Source organism: Molossus molossus, unplaced genomic scaffold (assembly GCF_014108415.1).
Source record: "Molossus molossus isolate mMolMol1 unplaced genomic scaffold, mMolMol1.p scaffold_m16_p_27, whole genome shotgun sequence".
In the NCBI taxonomy this organism is placed as follows: domain Eukaryota; kingdom Metazoa; phylum Chordata; class Mammalia; order Chiroptera; family Molossidae; genus Molossus; species Molossus molossus.
The window spans coordinates 613,417-635,965 of NW_023425363.1; the positions used below are offsets into that span (position 1 = coordinate 613,417).

General features: G+C 40.3%; 1 protein-coding gene and 1 pseudogene across 1 annotated transcript in view; one reads left to right on the forward strand and one right to left on the reverse strand.

Moving 5' to 3' along the window:
- Positions 1 to 20,619, reverse strand: part of LOC118641248 (phosphoribosyl pyrophosphate synthase-associated protein 2-like) — a 78,304-nt gene extending 57,685 nt beyond the window's left edge. Inside the window, 4 exon segments of the mRNA XM_036278351.1 lie at positions 1,936 to 2,006; positions 4,648 to 4,700; positions 5,565 to 5,715; positions 20,492 to 20,619. Of these exon segments, the coding sequence (XP_036134244.1) occupies positions 1,936 to 2,006; positions 4,648 to 4,700; positions 5,565 to 5,683 (243 nt within the window). The 5' untranslated portion in view covers positions 5,684 to 5,715; positions 20,492 to 20,619.
- On the forward strand, positions 14,191 to 15,490 carry LOC118641246 (annotated as a pseudogene).
- Positions 20,620 to 22,549: the final 1,930 nt, after the last annotated feature.

Here is a 22,549-nt window from a genome sequence, read left to right on the forward strand (position 1 = left end):
CAAACAGGTTAGGGCTGTCAAATATTTACTGTTAATAAGACCTACCCTGTGCACCCTTTCTCCACCGTTTCACCCCACCACTCCCAATTCCTTGCTGTGCTGGTTGTTTTTTCCCATACCACCCATCACCTTCTGACAAACTAAATAACCTACTTATTTATTATGTAACTTGCAAGTTTTAGAATATACAGGGTAGGGCAAAAGTAGGTTTACAGTTGTGAGTATGAGAAACAGTTTATTCCTGTATTATTATCTATTATTGTATTATATTCCATACGAACAACTATAAACCTACTTTTGCCCCACCATATATATTCCATGAGAACGAGGATCTTGATCTCGTTCTAATCTTCAATGCATCTCACACACCTGCAACAGTGACTAGCATATTCAATAATTTGTTAATAAATAAATGAGTAGAAACATCATTTGGGTGAGGGCGTGCTCTGTTACTAGCTAACAGCAGCCTGACATCTGCAGAGTTAAAGCAGGCTTTCAGAGAAGTGTTCCACATGAAAGGGTTAGACCAGAGAAACCACAGTGAGTGTCAACTTACACCGAGGTTCCCAAGCTGTGCTCCCAGGAGCACCATTTTTCTGCTAGTTGGTACAAAGTTTTCCATCACTAAACTTAAATAATGAACTCATCTGAAAAGTCAATGGACAAGATTTTAATTTAAAAATGTTCTTATACTTTTAGTGCCAACTACTATTCTGTACTAAAATAAAGTATATGCTGTATTTGACAATACCAAATCTCAATGTTAACTATCTCATAGTATTTTACAAAGAAGACCATGATGCCCATGCTTTCTGTAACCTAGACAAGAGTAAGAACAGCTGAATTAACACAAACCTACTGCACAGTTTGGAACAATACAAAATGAGACATGTAGAAAATATTAAGGAGATGGTTTTGGTTAGAGGAATAAAAAACAGACAAAAGGCAGGAAAAGATTAAGTGTTAAAATAAAAGAAAATAAATACAAGGACTTGAAAACATGAATTACAAGAGTCATTCTTCTGAAGTCCTGAATTCTAAGTCCAATTTGGCCTTTAGTGACTAATTATCCTCTTGGGTAACATATACAACCTCTGTACATTTATCCAAATGTACTGACACTTGTCTCTGGGGAGATAAAAGTACTGTAAACACCCAGGAGCCAGAAGCAACATAAGTTGTTCTGTGCTCTGCAATTTCCCCACCCCGATGCTGAAGAGTGAGTCCTATTAAGAGCCCGTACTCCAACACAGTAGCCCTCCTCCCATCCTCAGTGTCTCTTTCTGTGATTTATTATCCGAAGTCAACCATGGTAGGAAAATATTAAATGGAAAATTCCAGAAATAAATAATTCATAAGTTTTAAATTGTACACCATTCTGTGTATCATGATGAAATCTCTCACTGTCCCGCTCCATCCCACCTGGGACATTAGTCATCCTTTTGTCCAGCATACCCATGCTATAGATGACATCTGCACATTAGTCCCTTAGTAGCTGTCTTGGTTATCAGATCAGTTACCAGAGACAGAGAGACATACGCACACACCACATTCCCATCACTTAATCACAGTGTATCATTGTAGTCATCCATTTTATTATTGGTTACTATTGTTCATCTCTACTGCGCCTAATTTATAAAATAAACTTATCACAGATATGTATGTGTGTATAGGAAAACCATAGTATGTATTGTATTCAGTACTATCCAAAGTTTCAGGCAGCCACTGGGAGTCTTGAAACATATCCCCATGAATACCTAGGGGACTACTGTATTTGCTTACACATAAAAGTAAGCAGTTAAGTCAGAAAAATAAGCAAAGTAAGACACCAATTTTAAAACTACCTTAATTCTTCCTGTCTAGCCAACTCTAATTCTAAACGCTGATGCAGAAACAGAAACCCAGAAAGCAACAATACTTCTGTTAGATTAGTACTTACTTTGAAACAGTTTGAATGATGAAAACATCTTTTCCCCTCACTGACTCTTGAATTTGTACTCTTGTTTCTGGCAGGAAAAGGAAAAATAATGGGGATGGGTGAAGAAAGTGTACCCTTTATGTTTTTAAAAATACACAAAAAAGTTTCAACCTTTTCCAATGTCACAAAATAGGAAACTGGAATTGTTATAAAACAGATTAGTTTTAGATGCTACAAAAGGATAACAAACATACTGCCATGAGCCACACTCTTTAAACATGATTACAAGATATCTTTAAGACAGAACTACATTTCTGACTTGAAACCAGTAACTGTACCCTCTCACTTCTTGCACATAAGCAGTAAGCACTGTACCTTTATAGGAAATTATATGCTCATTTACTCAACCAGCAACAAGTAAGAATGTATTAGGCACAAAATGTTGTAACAACGTTGTGAGAGTAATGATAAATGAGGTCCAATAGCCTACTCTCAAAAAATTTGTCATCAGCCACAAGAAAACAATTAAACAAACCCAGAACAGAACAAGACAGATTCTTCAAAAACTCAATGTCGCCCGGGCCAGTTTGGCTCAGAGGTTAGAGCGTTGGCCCGCGGACCATTGAATTGCGGGTTCGATTCTGGTCAAGGGCACGTATCTTGGTTGCGATTCATCCCTGGCCCTGGCTGGGGTCGTGTGGGAGGCAGCTATTCGGTGTGTCCCTTTCTCATCGATCTCTCTCTCTCTCTCTCTCTCCCCCTCCCTCCCTCGCTATCTGACCAAAAGTGAAAAAATGTTCTTGGGTAAGGATAAACAACAACAACAACAAAAAACTCAATGTCATGGGAAGAAAAAAAGAAAAGACAAGGAATTGATGAAGACTAGAAGAAACTAAAGAGATATTAGAAATAGAGTACTTGAACCATGAATCCTGGTTTGGGGAAAAAATAAACAAACAAACAAAAATAGCTGTCTTTAGGACAACCAGAGAATTTTAAATATAGATCAGACATTAGATGATTACAGAATTATCAAATAACATTGACAGTGTATTAATGTAAGATAAGGTCCTCACTCTTCAGAGATGCATGACCAAGTATCAGGGTTAAGTATCTCGATGTCTGCAACTTACTTCTACACATACATATTCACACAGCAAATGTTAACTGCTTAATCTAGGTGGTACATATACAGATAGGTGTTCACTGTACTATTTCATTTTTTTATATGTTTGAACATTTTTCATTTAAAATGCTAGAAAAAAAACAAAATACATGTTTAAAAAGGAACATGGTACCATAGAAAGAAAATGAGCTTTAGCGTCAGAAAGATCTAGAACCAAATCTTGTCCCTACTACTTGTGAGACCTCCTATTCAATATCATACCTGAATTTAGTTCAAAATTTGGGAAGGAGTCCCTAAATGCTAGTTCCCACCTTCCTTCACAACAGACACCAAGTATTTTCTCTCCCCTCACTCATAAACCTGGAGGGGAGACCAACCTCCTCCTGAGTCTTCTACCATTAACTCTCCCCTAACCCTCCCCTCCTTACTAGACAAAGGACAATATCCATTCCCTTTAGCAGCATTATCTTCTCCAAACTCTCCCTGTATATTTTCTTCAATTACACTTTTTTCCTACTGAAGCCACATGGGGCAACTTGGAAGACAGGAAAGAGGAAGCAGTAATGGAGAAATAAATGGGGGAAGAGAAAATTTGTGCCTTTTCATCAGTCTATTTTAAGTTCCATAATATGTAAACACTTGACAAAATCCTACAGTGGAAAAGGAGAGGGAACTCATATTTATTGAGTACCTGCTATGTACGAAGAACTGTGTTAGGCACAAATTATCTCACTTAATCACCAAACAGCCCTAATTATTCAGTTTAGAAAGGTTATATAGCCCTGGCCAGTTTGGCTCAGCGGTTAGAGAGTCGGCCTGTGGTCCAGAGAGACCCGGGTTTGGTTCCGGCTAAGGGTGCGTACCTCGGTTGCAGTTTGTCCCCAGCCCTAGTTGGGTCGTGTGGGTGGCAACCACTCGATGTGTCCCTTTCATGTCGATGTTTCTTTCTCTCTCTCCCTCCCACTCTATCTGAACAAAATATGGAAAAAATGTCCTCGGGTGAGGATTAAAAAAAGAAAAAGAAAGGTTATATATAACTTGCCAAGGATAAGCTGTCTGACTCTCAAGCCCATGCAAGCTGCCATCGCCCCTGCTAGAATACAGAAATTACAAAGGTTAAATAATACATGCTTTTTACAACTTGAGATATTTATGCAATGACATAAATCAATTAACAAAAAGCATTTCTTAACATGGTTTCATAAAGTCTGACCCAAGGCCACTCACAGAGGTGAATAACAACAACCAATCAGTGCTGTGGCCAAACAGGTTTACTCATCTTGCCCAAAGTGACAAATCCAACCAACAGAGATACTGTTTCCATTCTCTTGACCAGCTGGTTCATATACCAATGCAGTTTTTATTAAATAAGCTCTAAGAACTGGCATTCAAACTCCCAGATGCGACTTGCTCCAGGGTTCTCTCTCTAGTTGAACTAGTGGGAGCTAAATGCCATTTTTGCCCAGCTTCCTTGCTTGACTTCCTGCTAATGGAACTAACTGGACACTAAGTCTAATTGTTTCAATAGTGGAGGATGAAGGACTGAGCCAGTGTGTCATATTCTGCAAAAAGATCAATGTTACACATGTCAAAGATAGCTCACCTCGGTTAGGTTCCTGGTAAACCTGCACTTTGCCCATTTCCACCCCCAGCCGCCTAGAGAAGAGAAAGGGGGGGAAAAGCTGAAAAGGTAATAGAATAGACTCAACATCTTTACTATTTAGGGATGATTCATAAATTAATAAAAATGAAATAGAGGTATTCATATTACAAAATGTAGAGTTAACATTAAATTGTACTGTCACGCCAATACCTGACCCCTCACCCCCAGCCCATGCCTACCCAGGAAGGTCTATGTAGTCCCGCTCTGCCTGTCTCACTGACCATTTCCTGGAGCTCTACTCCCCACCCACATTCTTGAGATACACCAACAACTCCTGCTGCACAACACAAGGGCTTTGAACCTACTGTTCCCTCTGCCTGGAGGGCTCTGCCCCCAAATCTTCATTCAGCTTAATATATTCAGGTTTTTCAATTCACATATCATGCCCTCAGTTTAAAAGGCACCCGAGCACCCAAGGTAATACAGAATAACCTGTCCCATCATTCCTTTCAGTTTGAAATTATCATGTTTATTTTGTTGACTTGCTACTTGTCTGTAAGAAGGAAGGATTTTCACTGGCTGTTCACTGTTAATCCCCAATATAAAAATCAAGACCTCAAATAACTATAATTATGTTTAACTATAATCTGTAAATTAATTCTGTATAGCATCCACTTCAGTGTTCTTTATACTCAAATATTCTATACATATGAAGGACCTACCACAAACCCTGGCACTCACGAGGCACTCAATAAATGTCTGCTGAATGTATGTATAGAGTGTTAAGATTACAAAAAGGTTAGCCCTTAATATATGCAGATGAACTATCTGTTCTCAAGCTTAACAATCAGCACTAATACAATTATCAAGTTAAATAATCACACAATAAAAATTTTAATTGCATGATTATAACTCACTCTGCAATTTTCTTTGAAAGCTCCATACATGATGAATTAGAACTTGCTGAAAACAACAGCAGACCTCCTTTTGTTATGTTCATCTTGGTTTCTAATTCAGCTGGTGCCACACAAAACATCAAAACCTTCTTGGTTTTCCAATTCTCACAGCCTAGAAGAATATAAAATACATCAAGAATTGCCATATGATATTAAATACAATGGAATGGATTTTTTAAAATAGTAAATAACTTCAGCTGAAGGAAATTAGTTTTCATCATAATGGAGTCTTTTATATTAAATATATATATCTGAACAAATAAAAAGTCCATTTAGATTTTGCAGTTTCAAATCTATGAAAATATGTTATCACATGATTTAATCAGTTTTCATGAACACTGGGAATAAATGATAAACATACAAGAAAGGTGGAGCTGAAGAGCTCAGTGTTTTACAATTTGCTGCTTAAAGTCAATTATGGACAACCTCCTTTTATTCTCTGACAACACAATTCCTCCTGGATTATCACATAGAAAAATGGCAGAGCCATTAGCAAGGACATGGATTGATTGATCCTTAGACAGTAAGTAAATGACCCATCTATGCCCAGCATTTCCTATAATATCTGTTTAGCATAAAACCTCCACCTGGCCTGGCAGCTGCCTCTCAGATGCCCTAAGTCACATCTAAAACTGACCCTGTAATCTGCATTTTCCTCAAGTACAGCACAAGGCTGACTATATATCAACTTTGTAGGCCAGTGAAGTGACCATGCAAATGACAGACAACAGTGACTAAACAGAAAGTCATGAGAGCAGAGGTTCTAACTCACTGGCCATTAGTGTGCCCTCTACCTTCCACTCTCTGGGCTGAATGCAATGCAACAGGAACACTGGAGTAGTCCATGGGGCATGGGGCACCTTCCCAGCATGCCCACTGCAGTTCTGCAGTTTGTTTACTTGGGAAGGCTGGTGGAGATTGAGAAAGGGCTGAAGCCACACAGATCTTGTTATTCTTAAACTTTAATTACACAAGTAATATACAAACATGTTCTTGTGAAAAAACAGAAATATGATAGTTAAGGCTATAATCACCAGCCCCAGTTCCAGGTTCCTTTCCACCCATCTCCCCAGTCCATATTAGTTTGGTATGGACACCATCAGACCTATTTTACACATTCACACAAGACCCCCATAAAATATATGTATAAAAAATACATTTCTAACACATAAAGGCATCATACAAATCTACCTATACTTTGCTTTTTCATTAAACAATAAATTTTGACAATCTAGATTAGAAAATACAGTCCTCATTGTGTCCTTTGTAACTACTGCCAGTATTCTATGGTGCAGATATGCCACATGTTGGAGGTTACTATCCTGAACAGGTCTCCTTCCACCCATGTGCATGTCTCTATAGTAATTGCAAGAAGGAACCACTGGGTCACAGGGATAGTGCAAATTATGGTCCCACCAGGTTATAAGAGTATATTTCCCCACAGAGCGTAACTTTTTTTTTAAAATGTTTTTATTGATTTTTTTAGAGATAGAAATGTCAATGTGAGAAAGAAACATGGATCAGCTGCCTCCTGCACGCCCCCTACTGGGGATCAAGCCCACAACCCTGATATGTGCCCTTGACTGGGAATTGAAATGGGACCTCTCAGTCCACGGGATGATACTCAATCCACTGAGCCACACCAGCTGGGCCAGAGTGCACCTCTTAAGGGACATTCCAAAATGGGAAATACGGGGTATTATAACCAATTCACCTAAAGTCTACAAACACAAACAGACACATATGCACAACTGACCAAAGCCCCAAAGTGACCAAGGTGGTCCACTGGTGTTTGCCATGGAAAACAGCTTTAGGCTCTTGGGTCCCTGCTTTCAAGATGACCAAGAAAAGGAGGAACAGTGGTTGTGCCAAAGAGGGCCGTGGCAACCTGCAGCCTATTCATTGCACCAACTGCACTTGATGCGTGCCCAAGGACAAGGCCACTAAGAGGTTTGTCATTCAATCCCTGGCAACTTTGGCTCAGTAGTTAGAGTGTCGGCCTGCACACTAAAGAGTCACAGGTTCGATTCCTGGTCAAGGGTATGTATTTTAGTTGAGGGTTCGATCCCTGGCCCTTCACAGCAAAGTAGTAAGGAATCATTCTTGTGAAGCCGGAAGGACCAAACTAATACCCCCACCCAATGCAGACCTGCAGGAGCTGCCCAATCCTCCACCAAAGCCCATGTATGGAGCTAAGTCCTTAAGGACTCAAGGAAGTTCTCTGGAAATAATAAAATGGAAATTATACTTTCAAAAAGAAAGAAGAAAATAGCTTTGAAGCAGGATCAGCAAACCACAGCCCACAGGCCAAATGGGGTCCCTCCGAAGATTATTTCTGTAAATGAAATTGTAATGGAATACAGCCACACTCACTGTTTACAAACCATCTATGGATATGATGGAAGAGTTGAATATAGGCTAAAATATTTGTTACCTGGCCCTCTACAGAAGTTTGCTTATCCTTGCTTTACGGCACAGTGTAGGGCAGAGTGTATGTTATAAAGGAAAGAAATAACACATTTAATCATCAATACTCAAGAGTTGGAAGAGATCTTAGGTGTGTTCTCACACCATCTCTCAACCAATATATGTCTGTGTTTAGGAACAGAGGATACAGATCTGGAAAAGGAAACAAAAACCAAATTCATTCTCCTGTACACAGGCTCTAGAGTCCAATATATGTCTGCATGATGTACTACTTCCCCTTAACTCACTGTGCCCTGCATAAGTTACTATCCTTTCTTAGCCTCATAACCTCTCCTAGCCTCAGTTCCTTAATCCACGCAACTAGGAATGGTGACCTTACCAGTCACTGTAAACTAATTTGTGTACATCACTAACACAGTGCCCACACATGTGATATGCTTGGTAAATGGATCAAGATTTAATGAACTACAAAAAAGTACAGTAACATGCGTGAGGTAGCCATCGTTTTACATCCTCCAACCATCAAATACGAAGCTTCTTAAAGTACAACTGTGCTGTGAAGAGGACTTGGAACACTTACAACAAAAGTATCTGAGGGGTAGGAAGAGATCACAGAGGTAGTTCAGCCCAGTTACAGGACTCCTACCAAAGTATCACAGATGCTTGAAAAGCCCCAAGAACCTGATACCACATCCTGAGAGGTCCATCCATTCCCAATGCTTCCTTAGAACACACCAAGATTCCTCTCTCTGCAGCCTCCACCCACTGGGCTTGTCCTTTCCTTGAAGATTTACAGAAAACATCTAATTCCTTTGCCACAGGATAGCACTCACCCTAACTCAAGATGTCTCTCTTGTCTCTTTATATTCTCTTCTTCAGGGTATTTTCTTATCTGAGCCTTTCCTTATCTGTTATGGTTAAATGTCCTTCATCACTCTGACTGTGGTCTCTGAAGTTCCAGTCTTCAGATACTATATTTCCATAACCAAACCTGATCTAATCCACCTTCAAAATGGCACAGGCAGGAAGTCCAACTGGAAATGGTTATCAATAGTCATTTTCTGTGACTATCCATTTCATCTGTTTAAACATAAGGGCTGAAACTAGTTTTAGATCTTTGCCCAGCTGGAAATTAAAGTTGTACTCTGTACCAAGCTTCAAAAACAAAGGAATTTTAAAAACTATCCTCAGAAACATGACAAGCACCAGAATGGGGCTAGCTAAAGTTCATTAAATTGACTTTAGCATGAAACAGACAGTAAAGAAAACACTCCCAGACTTCTGGTTAAGATGGCAACCTACGTAAACTCTGCTGCCCTCCTCCCACAACCACAGCAAAATTACAACTAAATTACAGAACAACCATCATTGAGAACCACCTTAAGACTAACTGAACAGAATTCCTATAACTAAAGATATTTAAAAAAGCCATGTTGGGATGGCAGAAGTGGGTGGAGATGCAGAATGGTAGGTCCCAAACCCACAGTCTGGCGTTTAAGAATCCAGAGGGCACCCTGGCCAGTTTGGCTCAGTGGTTGAGCATCGGCCTGTGGACCAGAGACTCCCAGGTTTGGTTCCCGCCAGGGGCATATACTACAAAAAAAAAAAAAAGAATCCAGAGTGCTATTTTGGCTGTGGAGGTGCCTCCTGAGGAGCAAGGGGTTCCAGACCCACACTGGCACCCCCAGTTTGGGGCATCAGTGTGGGGAAGAGGAGTTACAATAACATGGTTGTGAAAACCAGTGGGGATTGCATCTGAGATGGACAAAGTGCTGCTAGAGAGCAATAAGCTTCTCATAAAGGGTGTGCACACACTCCCTCACACACAACCTCACACACAATCCCACTCTAAGCTCCAGTGCAAGGGCAGCAGTTTGAAAAGCTCCAGGGCCATATGCAGAGAAACTAAACTGACTAACTTCAAGATGGGGACTGGAGGGACAGCTCTCTATGGGGATGAAAGTGCTGGCAGGCACCAAATCTGTGCAAGTGATTAACTAGACTAACACCCACCCTTGGTGATTCCTTGAGACTCCACCCCACCCAAATTACCAGACCAGCCCAAGCCTCTTCCAGCAGCCCCTCCACACAGTGGCCTGCCTCAACTCTCACTGCAGACTTTCCAAAAATCTTTGAAAAGTCCACAAACCCCAAAAAAGCAGCAACAAATCTTGGTGTGCCTTGAAGCACTTGCTGAAGCAGCCCCAAGGCCAGCACAAGCAGCAACAGATCTCAACTTGCATGATAACTTCCATCAAGTGGCCCCAAGCCAAGCATAAGTGGTAGCCTTAACCTTAGCCTGAAATGTATCTTCAACTAAGCAACCACAAGACTGCACAAGTGGCAGCTGGCACAGCTCACATCCTGTTGCCCACTAAGGGTCCCAAGCCCAGCACAAATTGCAGCCAGGCTCAGTTTGCAGCATTCTCCCAAGTGCCTCCAAGCCCAGGATACTTTGTAGCTTCTACCAAGAGCCACCAAGCCCAGCACTAGAGGCAGCTGAAGTGGGCCTGCACAAAGCCCCTCCCAAAATGCTCCAGAATCAACACACTCGGTGGCCAGTTTCAGATCACACTGATGCACCACCCTGCCAAAAACACAAATGACACACCCAAAAGGTGGATTCAGCTGACACCAAAGCCCCACTAAAGCAACTCCCGCCTTCACACAACAACGCATTCACTGGAGTGACAATCAGCCCTCTCAGCCAGTTAGCCGGAGGGTCAATTCCATCCACTCATGTGACAACAGCAACCAAAACTCAACTACCAAAGAAGGGCACATACAACCTACACAGGGGACACCTCTGAAGCTATCAGGGAGACTGCACCATTGGACCCCACAGGACACCCTCTACATAAGGCCACTCTGTCAAGGCTGGGAGACATAGAGGATCTACCTAATACAGAGAAACAAACACAGGAATTCAGCCAAAATGAGGAGACAAAGAATGAAAGAACAGGACAAAACTCCAGAAAAAGAACTAAACAAAATGGAGACAAGCAATCTACCAGATACAGAGTTCAAAACACTGTTTATAAGGATGCTCAATGAACTCAGAAGAATACATGAATCCAGTGAGAACTTTAACAAAGAGATTAAAACACACACACACACACACACTTAAGAAAGGAGATAGAATATTGGTGGAAACACTTTGTAAAGTATGTGATTGTCTCACCACTATGCAGTACACCAGAAACTAATAACAAATAATATTGAATGTAAACTGTAATTGAAAAAAAAGAAGCAGTCAGAAATGAATACAGTAACTGCAATGAAGCATACACTAGAGGGAAACAACAGCAGACTGGATGAAGCAGAGAATCAAATCAGTGATCTGGAAGACAAGGTAGTGGAAAACACCCAATCAAAACAGCAAAAGGAAAAAATAAGGATAGTTTAAGGCACCTCTGGGACAACATCAAGAATATCAAATCATATCATAGGGGTACCAGAAGAAGAGAGAATGCAAAGGATTGAAACCTATTTGAAGAAATAATGACTGAAAACTTTCCTAACGTGGCAAAGACAATAGTCACAAAATAAAGACAAAGAAGCCCACACTAAGACAAATCATAATTAAAATGCCAAAGGTTAAAGACAAAGAGAAAATGTTAAAAGCAGCGAGAGAAAAGCAGTTACTTATGGAGAAGGGAGTTCCCATAAGACTATCAGTTGACTCCAAACAGAAAATGTTCAGGTCAGAATGGATTGACATGAAAAATTCAAAGTGATGACAAGCAAAGACCTACAACCAAGATTACTCTGTCCAGCAAAGCTATCATTTAGAATCAAAAGTGAGATGGAGTCTTACAGACAAGAAGAAGCCAAAGGACTTCATCACCACTAAATTAGTATTAACAAGAAATGTTAATGGGACTTTTTGAAGAAAAGATCAAAACTATGAATAAGAAAATACATTGTAATAAAATTCCCACTGACAAAGGCAAACAGTAAAAGCAGTAGATCAACCAACTATAAAGCTAGTACAAAGGTTTAAGATAAAAATAGAAACACATTGTGTTACAATAATAAATTAAGGGATACACACAGACACATACTCAAAAGAGGTAAAAAAAAAAAAAAAGAGAGAGAGAGAGAGAGAAACATAAACATGGAAAGGTTGAGTAAAAACTATATGATTTTAGAATGTGTTTGAACTTAAGTGACCATCAACTTAAAATAGACTACTCTAAACATAGCTTTGTATATATGAAGCACGAGACAACAAACCAAAGATCTACAAAATATAAACAGGAAATAAAGAGAGTGAAGGCTGGGGGTGGGGGGGTGAAGGAAGGTGAGAGGTTGAGGCAGGGCAGAGGGAGGCAAAGGGGGTAAAATAGGGGACATCTGTAAGAGTCAACAATAAAAATAAAAGAGAAAGAAGCCAACATAACACTATAGTCATCATGACTTACAAGAGAGCAAGAGAATAAGGAATAGAAAAGAACTACAAAGAGCAATCAGAAAACAATGAATAAAATGGCAATTACTACACATCTATCAATAACTTAAAATGGAAATGGATTAAATGCTCCCATCAAAATACAAAAGGTGGCTGAATGGATCAAAAAACAAGACCCATACATATGCTGCCTACAAGAAACCTACTTCAGATCAAGACATACACAGACTGAAAGAAATGTGATCGAAAGGTATTTCAATGGAAATTAGAAAAAAGCTGGATAGCAATATTTATATCAGGCAAAATAGACTAAAATAAGAAAAAGAAAAACTGCAACAAGAGACTGAGAAGACATTTAATAATGATAAAGGTATCAATCCAACAAGAGGATATAACCCTTGTAAACATTTACATACCCAATGTAGGAGAATCTAAATATGTAAGTCAAATGCTGACAGACATAAAGGGAGAGACTGACAGACAATACTACTAGGAGACTTTAACACCCCACTGACATCAATAGATAGATAATACACATAGAGGTCAACAGGAAACAATGGCCTTAAATAAATGACACATGAGACCAGACGGACTTAACTGATATTTTTAGGACATTTCACCCCAAAGCAGCAGAATATACTTTCTTTTCAAGTGCCCAAGGAACATTTCCCAGGATAGATCACATTAAGCCACAAAACACGTCTCAATAAACTTAAGATTTAAATCATATCAAGCATCTTCTCTGATCACAATCATATGAAACTAGAAATCAATTACAAGAAAACTAAAAAACACACAAACACATTGAGGCTAAATAACATGTTACTAACAATAAATGAATTAATGAGATCAATGAAGAACTCAAGATACCTTGAAGCAAATGAAAACAAAAACACAACACAAAAATCTATAAGACACAGCCAAAGCAGTCCTGAAAGGGAAATTCATAGCAATACAGGACAACCTCACGAAACAAGAGTCATCTCAAATAAACAATCTAACCTTACACTGAAAGGAACTAGAAAAAGAAAACAAAGTCTAAAATGAATAGAAGAAAGAAGATAATAAAGATCAGAGCAGAAATAAGTAAGAGTCTAAAAATACAATACAGCCCTGGCCAGGTGGCTCAGTTGGCTGGAATGTCATCCCGTACCCCAAAAAGGTTGTGAGTTCAATTCCCAGTCAGGACACACATGGGAGGCAACCGATCAATGTTTCCTTCTCCCTTTCTCTGTCTCTCTGTCTCTCTCTCCTCCCGCCCTCCCACTTAATTAAAAAATCGTCAGGTGAGAAGTTAAAAATAAATTAAATTAAATAAAAACATGATACAAAAGATCAATACACCAAGAGCTGGTTCTTTGAAAAGATAAACAAAATTGATAATTCTTTAGCCAGATTCATCAAGATAAAAAGATAGCCCAAATAAATAAAATCAGAAATGAAAGAGAAATGTTGACCAGCACCACAGTAATACAAAGGATTATAAGAAAACACTACAATTATATGCCAACAAATTGGACAACCCTGAAGACATGGATCAATTCCTAGAAACATACAATCTTCCAAGACTATTCAGTAAGAAACAGAAAATCTGAATAGACCCATGACTACCAATGAAATAGAATTGGTAATCAAAGAACTCCCAACAGGATCTCTTCTATCAACCACCTAAGAGTCACTCTGTAAGAAGCAACAACCTCTCCTCTTCTCCACCATCCGCTTGGCAGCCACAAGGCAGTAAACATAACTAAGTGCATCTCCATCCACATTGACCATACTGGTGTCCAGATCGGCAATGCTTGCTGGGGGAGCTCTATTGTCTGGAACATGGCACTGAGTCAGATGCCAAGTGACAAGACCATTGGGTGGAGGGGATGGGGGGAAGATAACTCCTTCAACACTTTCTTCAGTGAGAGAGATGTTGGCAAGCATGTGCCCAGGACATATTTGTAGACCTGGAACTCACAGTCATTGAATTTCACACTGGTACCTACTGCCAGTTCTTCCACTCTAAGCAGCTAATCACAGGCAAGAAAGATGCTGTCAATAACTATGCCCATGGGTACTATACCATTGGCAAGGAAATCACTGACCTCATCTTGGACTGAATTTGGCTAACCAGTGCACGCATCTTGGTTTTCCACATCTTTGGTGAGATAACTGGTTCTGGGTTCAATGCCCTGCTGACAAAATGTCTATCTGTTGATTATAGAAAGAAGGTCAAGCTGGAGTTCTCCATTTACCCAGCCCCCAAGGTTTCCACAGCTGTAAGTGAGCCCTACAACTCCATCCTCACCAACCATACTGCCATGGAGCATTCTGATTATGCCTTCATAGTTGACAACAAGGCCATCTATGACATCTATCTTAGAAACTTCGATACTGAATGCCCACCTATACTAACCAGAATAGATTGATAGGTCAAAATGTGTCCTCCATCACTGCCTTCCTCAGATTAGATGGAGCCTTGAATGTTGAACTGACCGAATTCCAGACCAACCTGGTTCCCTATGCCTGCATTCATTTTCCTCTGGCCACATATGCTGCTGTCATCTCTGCTTGGAAAGCCCACCATGAACAGCTTTCTGCAGCAGAGGTCACCAATGTGTGCTTTGAGCCAGTCAGCCACATGGTAAAATATATAACTTGCTGCCTGTTGTACCATGGCAACATGATTTCCAAAGATGTTAATGCTGCCATTGCCACCATCAAGACCATCCAATTTGTGAATTGTTCCCCACTCTTCAAAGTTGGCATTAATTACCAGCCAGCCTCCCACTGTGGTACCTGGTGGAGACCTGGCCAGAGTACAGTGAGCTGTGTGCATGCCGAGCAACACCACAGCTAATGCTGAGGCCTGGGCTCACCTGCACCACAGGTCTGACCTGATGTATGCCAAGCCTGCTGTTGTCCACTGGTACATGGGTGAGGAATGAAGGAAGGAGAGTTTTCTAAGACCCGTAAGGACATGGCTGCCCTTGAGAAGGATTTTAAGGAGAATGGTGTAGACTCTGTTGAAGGAGATTAGGAAGAAAAAGATGAATACTAAAGTTAAAATGTCACAAAGGTGATACTTTTACAGGGAAGCTTATTCTGTTTTAAACACTGAAAAGCTGTTGTAGTCTGATCAGTTAATTTGTATGTAGCAATTGTATGTAAACAATTATCAGTCTATGGTTTAAAATATAATGCTTTGTTACAGACCCAACCTGTCCATTTCTCTGAGGGGTTGAATAAAGTATTCCCTGACTGAAATGGAAAAAATACATACATACATACCAGATGTCTTCACAGGTGAATTTTACCAAACATTCAAAAAAGAACTAATACCTATCCTTCTCAAACTATTAAAAAATCCAAGAGGAGGGAAAGCTCCCAAACTCATTTTATGCAAGGAGCATTACCCTGATACCCAAACCAGACATGACAAAAGAAGAAAATTATAGGCCGATATTTCTGATTAACATAGTTGCAAATATCCTCAATGGATTATCAGCAAACCATATCCAGCAATACATTAAAGGATCATACACCACGATCAAGCGGAATTTATTCCTGGGATGCAAGACAGGTTCAATATCCACAAATCAATTAACATGATACACCACATAAACAAAATGATGGATAAAAATATGATAATGTCAATAGCTCCAGAAAAAGCATTTAAATAAACCCAACATCTATTTATGATCAAAACTCTCAGTGAAGTGTGTACAGAAGGCACATATCTCAACATAATAAAAATGGTATTACAAAACCTCAGCTAACATCACATTCAACATTAAAAAGCTAAAAGCTTTTTCTTTAAGATCAGGAAGAAGACATGGATGTCCACATTCACCACTTTTATTCAATAAAGTATTAAAAGTCCTAGCTACAGCAATCAGACAAAAAGAAATAAAAGGTATCCAAACTGGAAAGAAATAAAACTGTCACTGTTTACTGATGACAAGACACTATTTTGAGAGAACCATAAAGATTCCACCTAAAGACTATTAAAACTAATGAATGAATTCAGTAAAGTAGCAGAATACAAAGTTAATATTCAGAAATCAGTTTCATTTTTATACAGCAATAATAAATTATCAGAAAAAGAAATTAAGAAAACAATCCCATTTACAATTACGTATCAAGAAGAATAAAATATTTAGGAATAAATTTAACAAAGCAGGTAAAAGATTTGTATTGAAAAACTATTAGACATTGAAGGCATTTAAGTAGATACAAATAAATATATACCATGCTCATAGATAGGAAAAATTAACATCATTAAAATTTCCATAACTTCCCAAACCAATGTACAGATTCAATGCAATCCATTTCAAAATACAAATGACCATTCTCACAGAACTAGAACAAATAATCCCAAAATTTACATAAAACCACAAAAGACCCCAAATAGCCACAGTTATACTAAGAAAGAAGAACAAAGTGAGGTATCACATTACCTGATATCAAACTATACAAGGCTACCATTATCAAACATTATGTTACTAGTATAAATACAAACACATAGATCAATGGAATAAAATCAAAAGCCCAGAAATAAAACCCACGCATGTATGGTAAATTAATACATGACAAAGGAGGCAAGAACATACAATGGGATAAAAAGAGAGTATGTTCAATAAATGGTTTTGAAAAAACTGGACACACACATGCAAAACAAATGAAACTAAATCACTTTCTTACATCGTATACATAAATAAACTCAAAATGGTTTAAAGAGTTAAATGTAAGACCTGAAACCAAAAGTCCTACTAACATAGGCAGTAAACTCTCTGACTTCACTGTCAGCAATACATTTTTAGAGATGTCTCCCAGGCAAGGGAAATAAAAGAAAAAATAAACAAATGGGATTATCAAACTAAATTTTTAAACAACTAAAAACCTTCAATACCACAACAGACAACCTACATAAATAAAAGATATTCACCAATGACATATTCAGTAGGGGTTAATACACAAAATATATAAGAAACTTACACCCCCCCAAACAATCCAATTTAAAAAATGGGCAGAGGACCTGAATAGTCCTCCAAAGACAGAATACATATGGCCAATATGAAAAGATGCTCAACATCACTAGTCATCAAAGTGTACATTAAAATGACAATGAGATATCTCCTCACATTTGTCAAAATGGGCTGTCATCAATAAATCAATAAACAACAAGTGTTGGCAAGGATGTGGAGAAAAGGGAACCTTTGTGCACTGTTGGTGAGATTGTAAACTGGTACAGAGACCAGAGAAAACAGTATGGAGGTTCCTCAAAAAATTTAAAAGTCAGAGGGAAAGACAAACACCATATGATTTCACTTATATGTGGAATCTAAAAACCAAAACAAACTCATAGATACAGAGAAGAAACTCATGGTTGCCAGATGAGAAGTTGTTTGGGGGGTGTGTGTGTGAAAAAGGTGAAAAATAGTCACCAGGATAAAGTATAATGTTGGCAAGATAGTCAATAATAATGGGATAACTATGTATGGTGCCAGGTGGGTATATAAATATCTAATCACTTTAGTGTACACCTTAAACTAACATAATATTGTTTGTCAACAGCAATTGAAAAATAAATTTTTTTAAAAAGAATCACACACACACACAAGAGAACACTCCCATTTTTTCTCCCCAATAAACCACAGTTGCTTTTACATTTCCTAAATTTATTTTAGGATATGAGATTTATAACACATATGAAAACCTTTTCAGAGAATCTCAGCACCTTTCAACTAGTAAAACCTATTCCTCTTTGAATGAGATTTGACAATCTGTTAAACAAACCACACTGAAAAACCACTTGCTTTGGATGTGCTATTTCAAAACCACTGATCCATATTTCAGATGAGGAAGGCTCACATTAAAGTGTGTTGCTTGCCCTGGCCGCTTTGGCTCAGTGGTTACAGCGTCAGCCTGTGGACCAGAGAGGCCCAGGTTCGGTTACCGCTAAGGGCACATATGTCAGTTGCAGTTTGTTCCCAGGGCCCCGGATGGGGTCGTGTGGGTGGCAACCAGTCGATGTGTCTCTCTCACATCAATGTCTCTCATTCTCTCTCTCTTCCCCCCTCTCTCCTTCCTGCTGAAAAAATAAATAAATAAAGTGTGTTGCTTTCCCAAAACATCCACTGTGTAAATACCTTCTACCTAAAGACAGCTAGAGTAGGAATGTGAAGCCTTGAGTTTGCCTTCCAAACTTACTTGTTACTAGGCCTTGGGCAGGACACTCGGCCTCATAGGCCTCAGCCTTTTCCTTCTTGCCAAGATAGACAATTGGTAAAAACAGCTTCCCTCACCAGAATTAAATGTCCAGAACAGCAGAGATTTTTTTTTATTTTTTTACTATTTATTCTCTGCTGTATATCCAGTGTCTAGAATAGCACATGGTAGAGGCTCAACAAATGTTTGTGTTATATAACAAATGTCCTTTGAATAAAGCCTGACCTCAGAGTTGCAATGATTAACAAATGGGATTAAAAGTAGTTTGCAAATTAAAAGGCATCATAAAGCATAAAGAATTATTTTTATTAGTGATGTACCTCAAATAAAGTTTGCCTTTTTTGCCCTAGCCAGTTTGGCTCAGCAGTTAGAGCGCTGGCCCTGTGGTAGGCAACCAATGGATGTGTGTTTCACTTCCACGTTCTTCTCTTTTTCTCCCTCCTTTCTACTCTAAAAATCAATGGAAAAAATATCCTCAAGTGAGGATTAACAAAACAAACAAACAAAAATTTACCTTTTGTTGTACCTGTATTAAAGAACATTAGAACTGTAAAACCTAAATGGAATCATCCTCCATGCCTCTGTGAAGCAGGCACTTGGCTCTTCTTTTCAGCAGAACCATTTTCTTATGGTTGACAACATCTCTGAGTGCCCTGAACTCTTACAACTCAATAAAGCAGGCACTAGAACTAGGCCCAGTTTAAACACGGGGAGTGAAGCTTGGAGATGAACCAGGTGACTGGAGGCTGAATGGTCTCTAAGCAGCAGACATGACCCAGTGTCAGCCTGACTTCAGCACAGACAGTTGCACATACAGCAGGCTGCACAGCCTGATCTCCAACCCCACAAAAAATGACTTCACACCCCACCCAATTCTGCATTACAGTTAGTGGAATTGACAAAACACCCAGATTTCTAAAAATGTCTATTGTAAATATGCCTTGTTTGGAAAACAATTTCTCTCAAGTGCCTATGAAAGACCACATGACTTTGATTCAGCATTTCCCATTGGGGAATTTATCCAAGGAAAGAAAGAAAAAGCTATATGCTCAAAATGCCCACTACAAGATTTTTGAGAAGGAATGCGGGACACAGGGAAAGGTTCCATTTTAGGGTAATTAAGGAAAACTAAATATACAATCAATTTTTTTTTTTAATATCCAGGACTATGCAAAAGAGATTCTAAAAGAATAAGAGTAGAATTTTTTTAAAATGTGGATGTAAGGATCCAGGGCAGGGCAGGACAAGAAGGGTACGATTTAGTGGGTTCATGATGCAAGTGAATTATTTTTATTTGTGCATTTAAAAATTTTAAACATCAGAAATCACACTTCATCACCCCCAGATTCCCATTTCATATCTCCTTTTTCCTTACAAATGCTACACACCCAAACTGCACAAACATGAACAGTCTTTATCATCTACGTTGCATATTGGGGGGCACGTTTTAAAGTGCCTATCAGCCACTGGGCAAGTTCTATGAGGAAGAAAAATACCGTTTGGGGCAGAGAAATGTCGGACTAGCGGCCACATGGACATCCGGGCTGTCAGCCTGGGGGTCGCTGACGGCCGGGCTCCAGGGCTGTGTTCTGAGCGGCCCAGCTGCAGGGCCCATAACTAGGGCTCTGCACCCTCTCCCTCCGGCGCCAGGACAGGGGACCCCAGGGCTCGCGCCACACCCGGCCCTGGGCCCAGACTCCAGAGGAGGGAGGAGGGGCGGCGGGGGCGCGAGGTACGGCTCTCCCAGGTGCGCCCACCCAGCTTCCCGCTCGTGGCGCCGGTGCCCCGCAAACGCCCACACCGCCACTCGTCTTGGCCCCGCCCCGCCTACCTGGCCCTGACCCCAAGCCCAGGCCTAGGCGCAGCCTCGGCTGCCGAAGGAAGAAAGGACTGGGTCTCCAAGCGATGTCTCTAAGAGCAAAATGGCGACTTCTTGCGCAAGAATGGCGTCGGCGCCAACAACGAGGCCTGGGGGCGGGGCCGCCGACGGAGCAGGGGGCGGGGCCAGGAGCTGCTTCTGCGGAAGCACCTGGCTGAGGGTGGTGGGCGTGGCCGACCCAGAGAGGTGCGGCTCCATCCAGCTGGAGACTGGAGAGGTGGGTGGGCCTAGCTTCCGGGCCCCAAGAATGCTGGTAGCCCTGGTCAGCTGTGAAGGCAGGAGGTGAGTTTCCAGGAATGTGAGTGTGTACTGAGTATGTGTAGATGACAGATGTCTGGGGTCAAGTTACTGGCCTGTAACCTTGGGAAAAGTCACTTCACCTCTCTGAGCCTCAATTTCCTCATCAGAAAAATAGAGGTGATAGTACCACTCATCTCAAAGGGTTGTGAAGATTAAGTGAATAACATCTGCAAAGTTTTAGCAGTTCCTATCATGCAGTAAATGCTCAGTTATTAGTGTTTGCCTTGTTGCCCTGCTTTTATTATAAAGGAATTGTGTTTGGGTATCCATTGACTGAATTCTTTAAAATTAAGTCTGTTTACCCTTTATTATATTTATAACATGATAATAGCAAGCCCATATGTAACACAATGTATCAGGCCAGGTTCTCATAAGTGCATATCATCTATTAACCATAATGAGTGTGAGGTAGGTATTATCTCCATTTCAGTAGTTGTGGGAATTGAGACACTGACATTAAATAACTTGCCTAGTGACAAAGTAGACTTGAACTTCTTTTTATTTTTCAAAAATATTCTTTTTATTGATGTTACAGAGAGAGAAAGGGAGAGGGAGATATAGTAACAGAATGAAAGAGAACATCAATTGGCCGCCTCCTGCATGCCCCCCACTAGAGATCAGGCCTTCAACCTGGGCATGTGCCCTGACCTGGAATCAAACCAGCAACCTCTTGGTGCATGGGTCGATGCTCAACCACTGAGCGACACCGGCTCAGTGGTTGCACCACTGCCTTCACCAACTTCTGCACTAAGCTAACCCCTGTACTGCACAGCATTTCCAATTTGCTCTTGGATTTTTTCACAAGAGTGAGGCATAAAATAATTTGTCTGTAGTTGCACAGCTAGCTAGACTACTCCAACCTCTTATTTTACAGTATGGAAATACAAACATCTCAATTTTTGAATTATAATATCAATGATACATCATGAAATGGAGTTGTTTGAGACATTTCTTTTGCCAAACAACTTTACAAGGACACACCTCTGCAAAAAGCAAAGCCCAGGAGCCCACTGATATATTCACTTGACAATACTGAATCTTCTCCCAGTGGATATTTGTTGAGTATACTTCACTTCCTCAGCACTTTGATCCAACTCTGGACCCACCCCACCTTCCTGCTTTTACAGGCCTTGGCTGCCTCTTTCCCCACATGTTGACTTGTAACTGGCTAACAAACCAGGGGAGCTCATTCTTCTCAGCTCACGGATTCTCTCTGAGGATAGGCTGCTGAGCCAATGAAGCACGAGATACACTATCTCCTGCTAGAGGCTTCCTCTCCTATGTCTGCTTCAGGAATACCCGGCGGGGGACTCCAGAGAGATACTGATAGAGGAAGGGAGAGCAGGGAATATAACCATCCCCACTGAGTTTGAGCTGAATCTGAAGTCAGTAGACACCGAGACTTTTCAATTATGGGGAGCCAAAAAAAGTCCTCTCCTCCACCCTAGTCTGGATTGGGTTTCTAGCATTTACAGAGAGGCCTGCATGTTCTCTCCCTTGTTACTTCTCGTTCTTTCTCCCCAGTTTGGTCCTCCATCCCTGAACTACAGTGCTTTTGTACATGCTGTTCACGCCTCCAGGAATGCACTGCCTCCTACAGTATTCTCCCCAGTTATCTCCTACTTAAACTACATTTCAGCCAAGTTTTCAGTTTCAAGCCTTTTCCAAACCACTCCTCCCTGCCTGTCCCCCTAAAAACTTTTTCATATG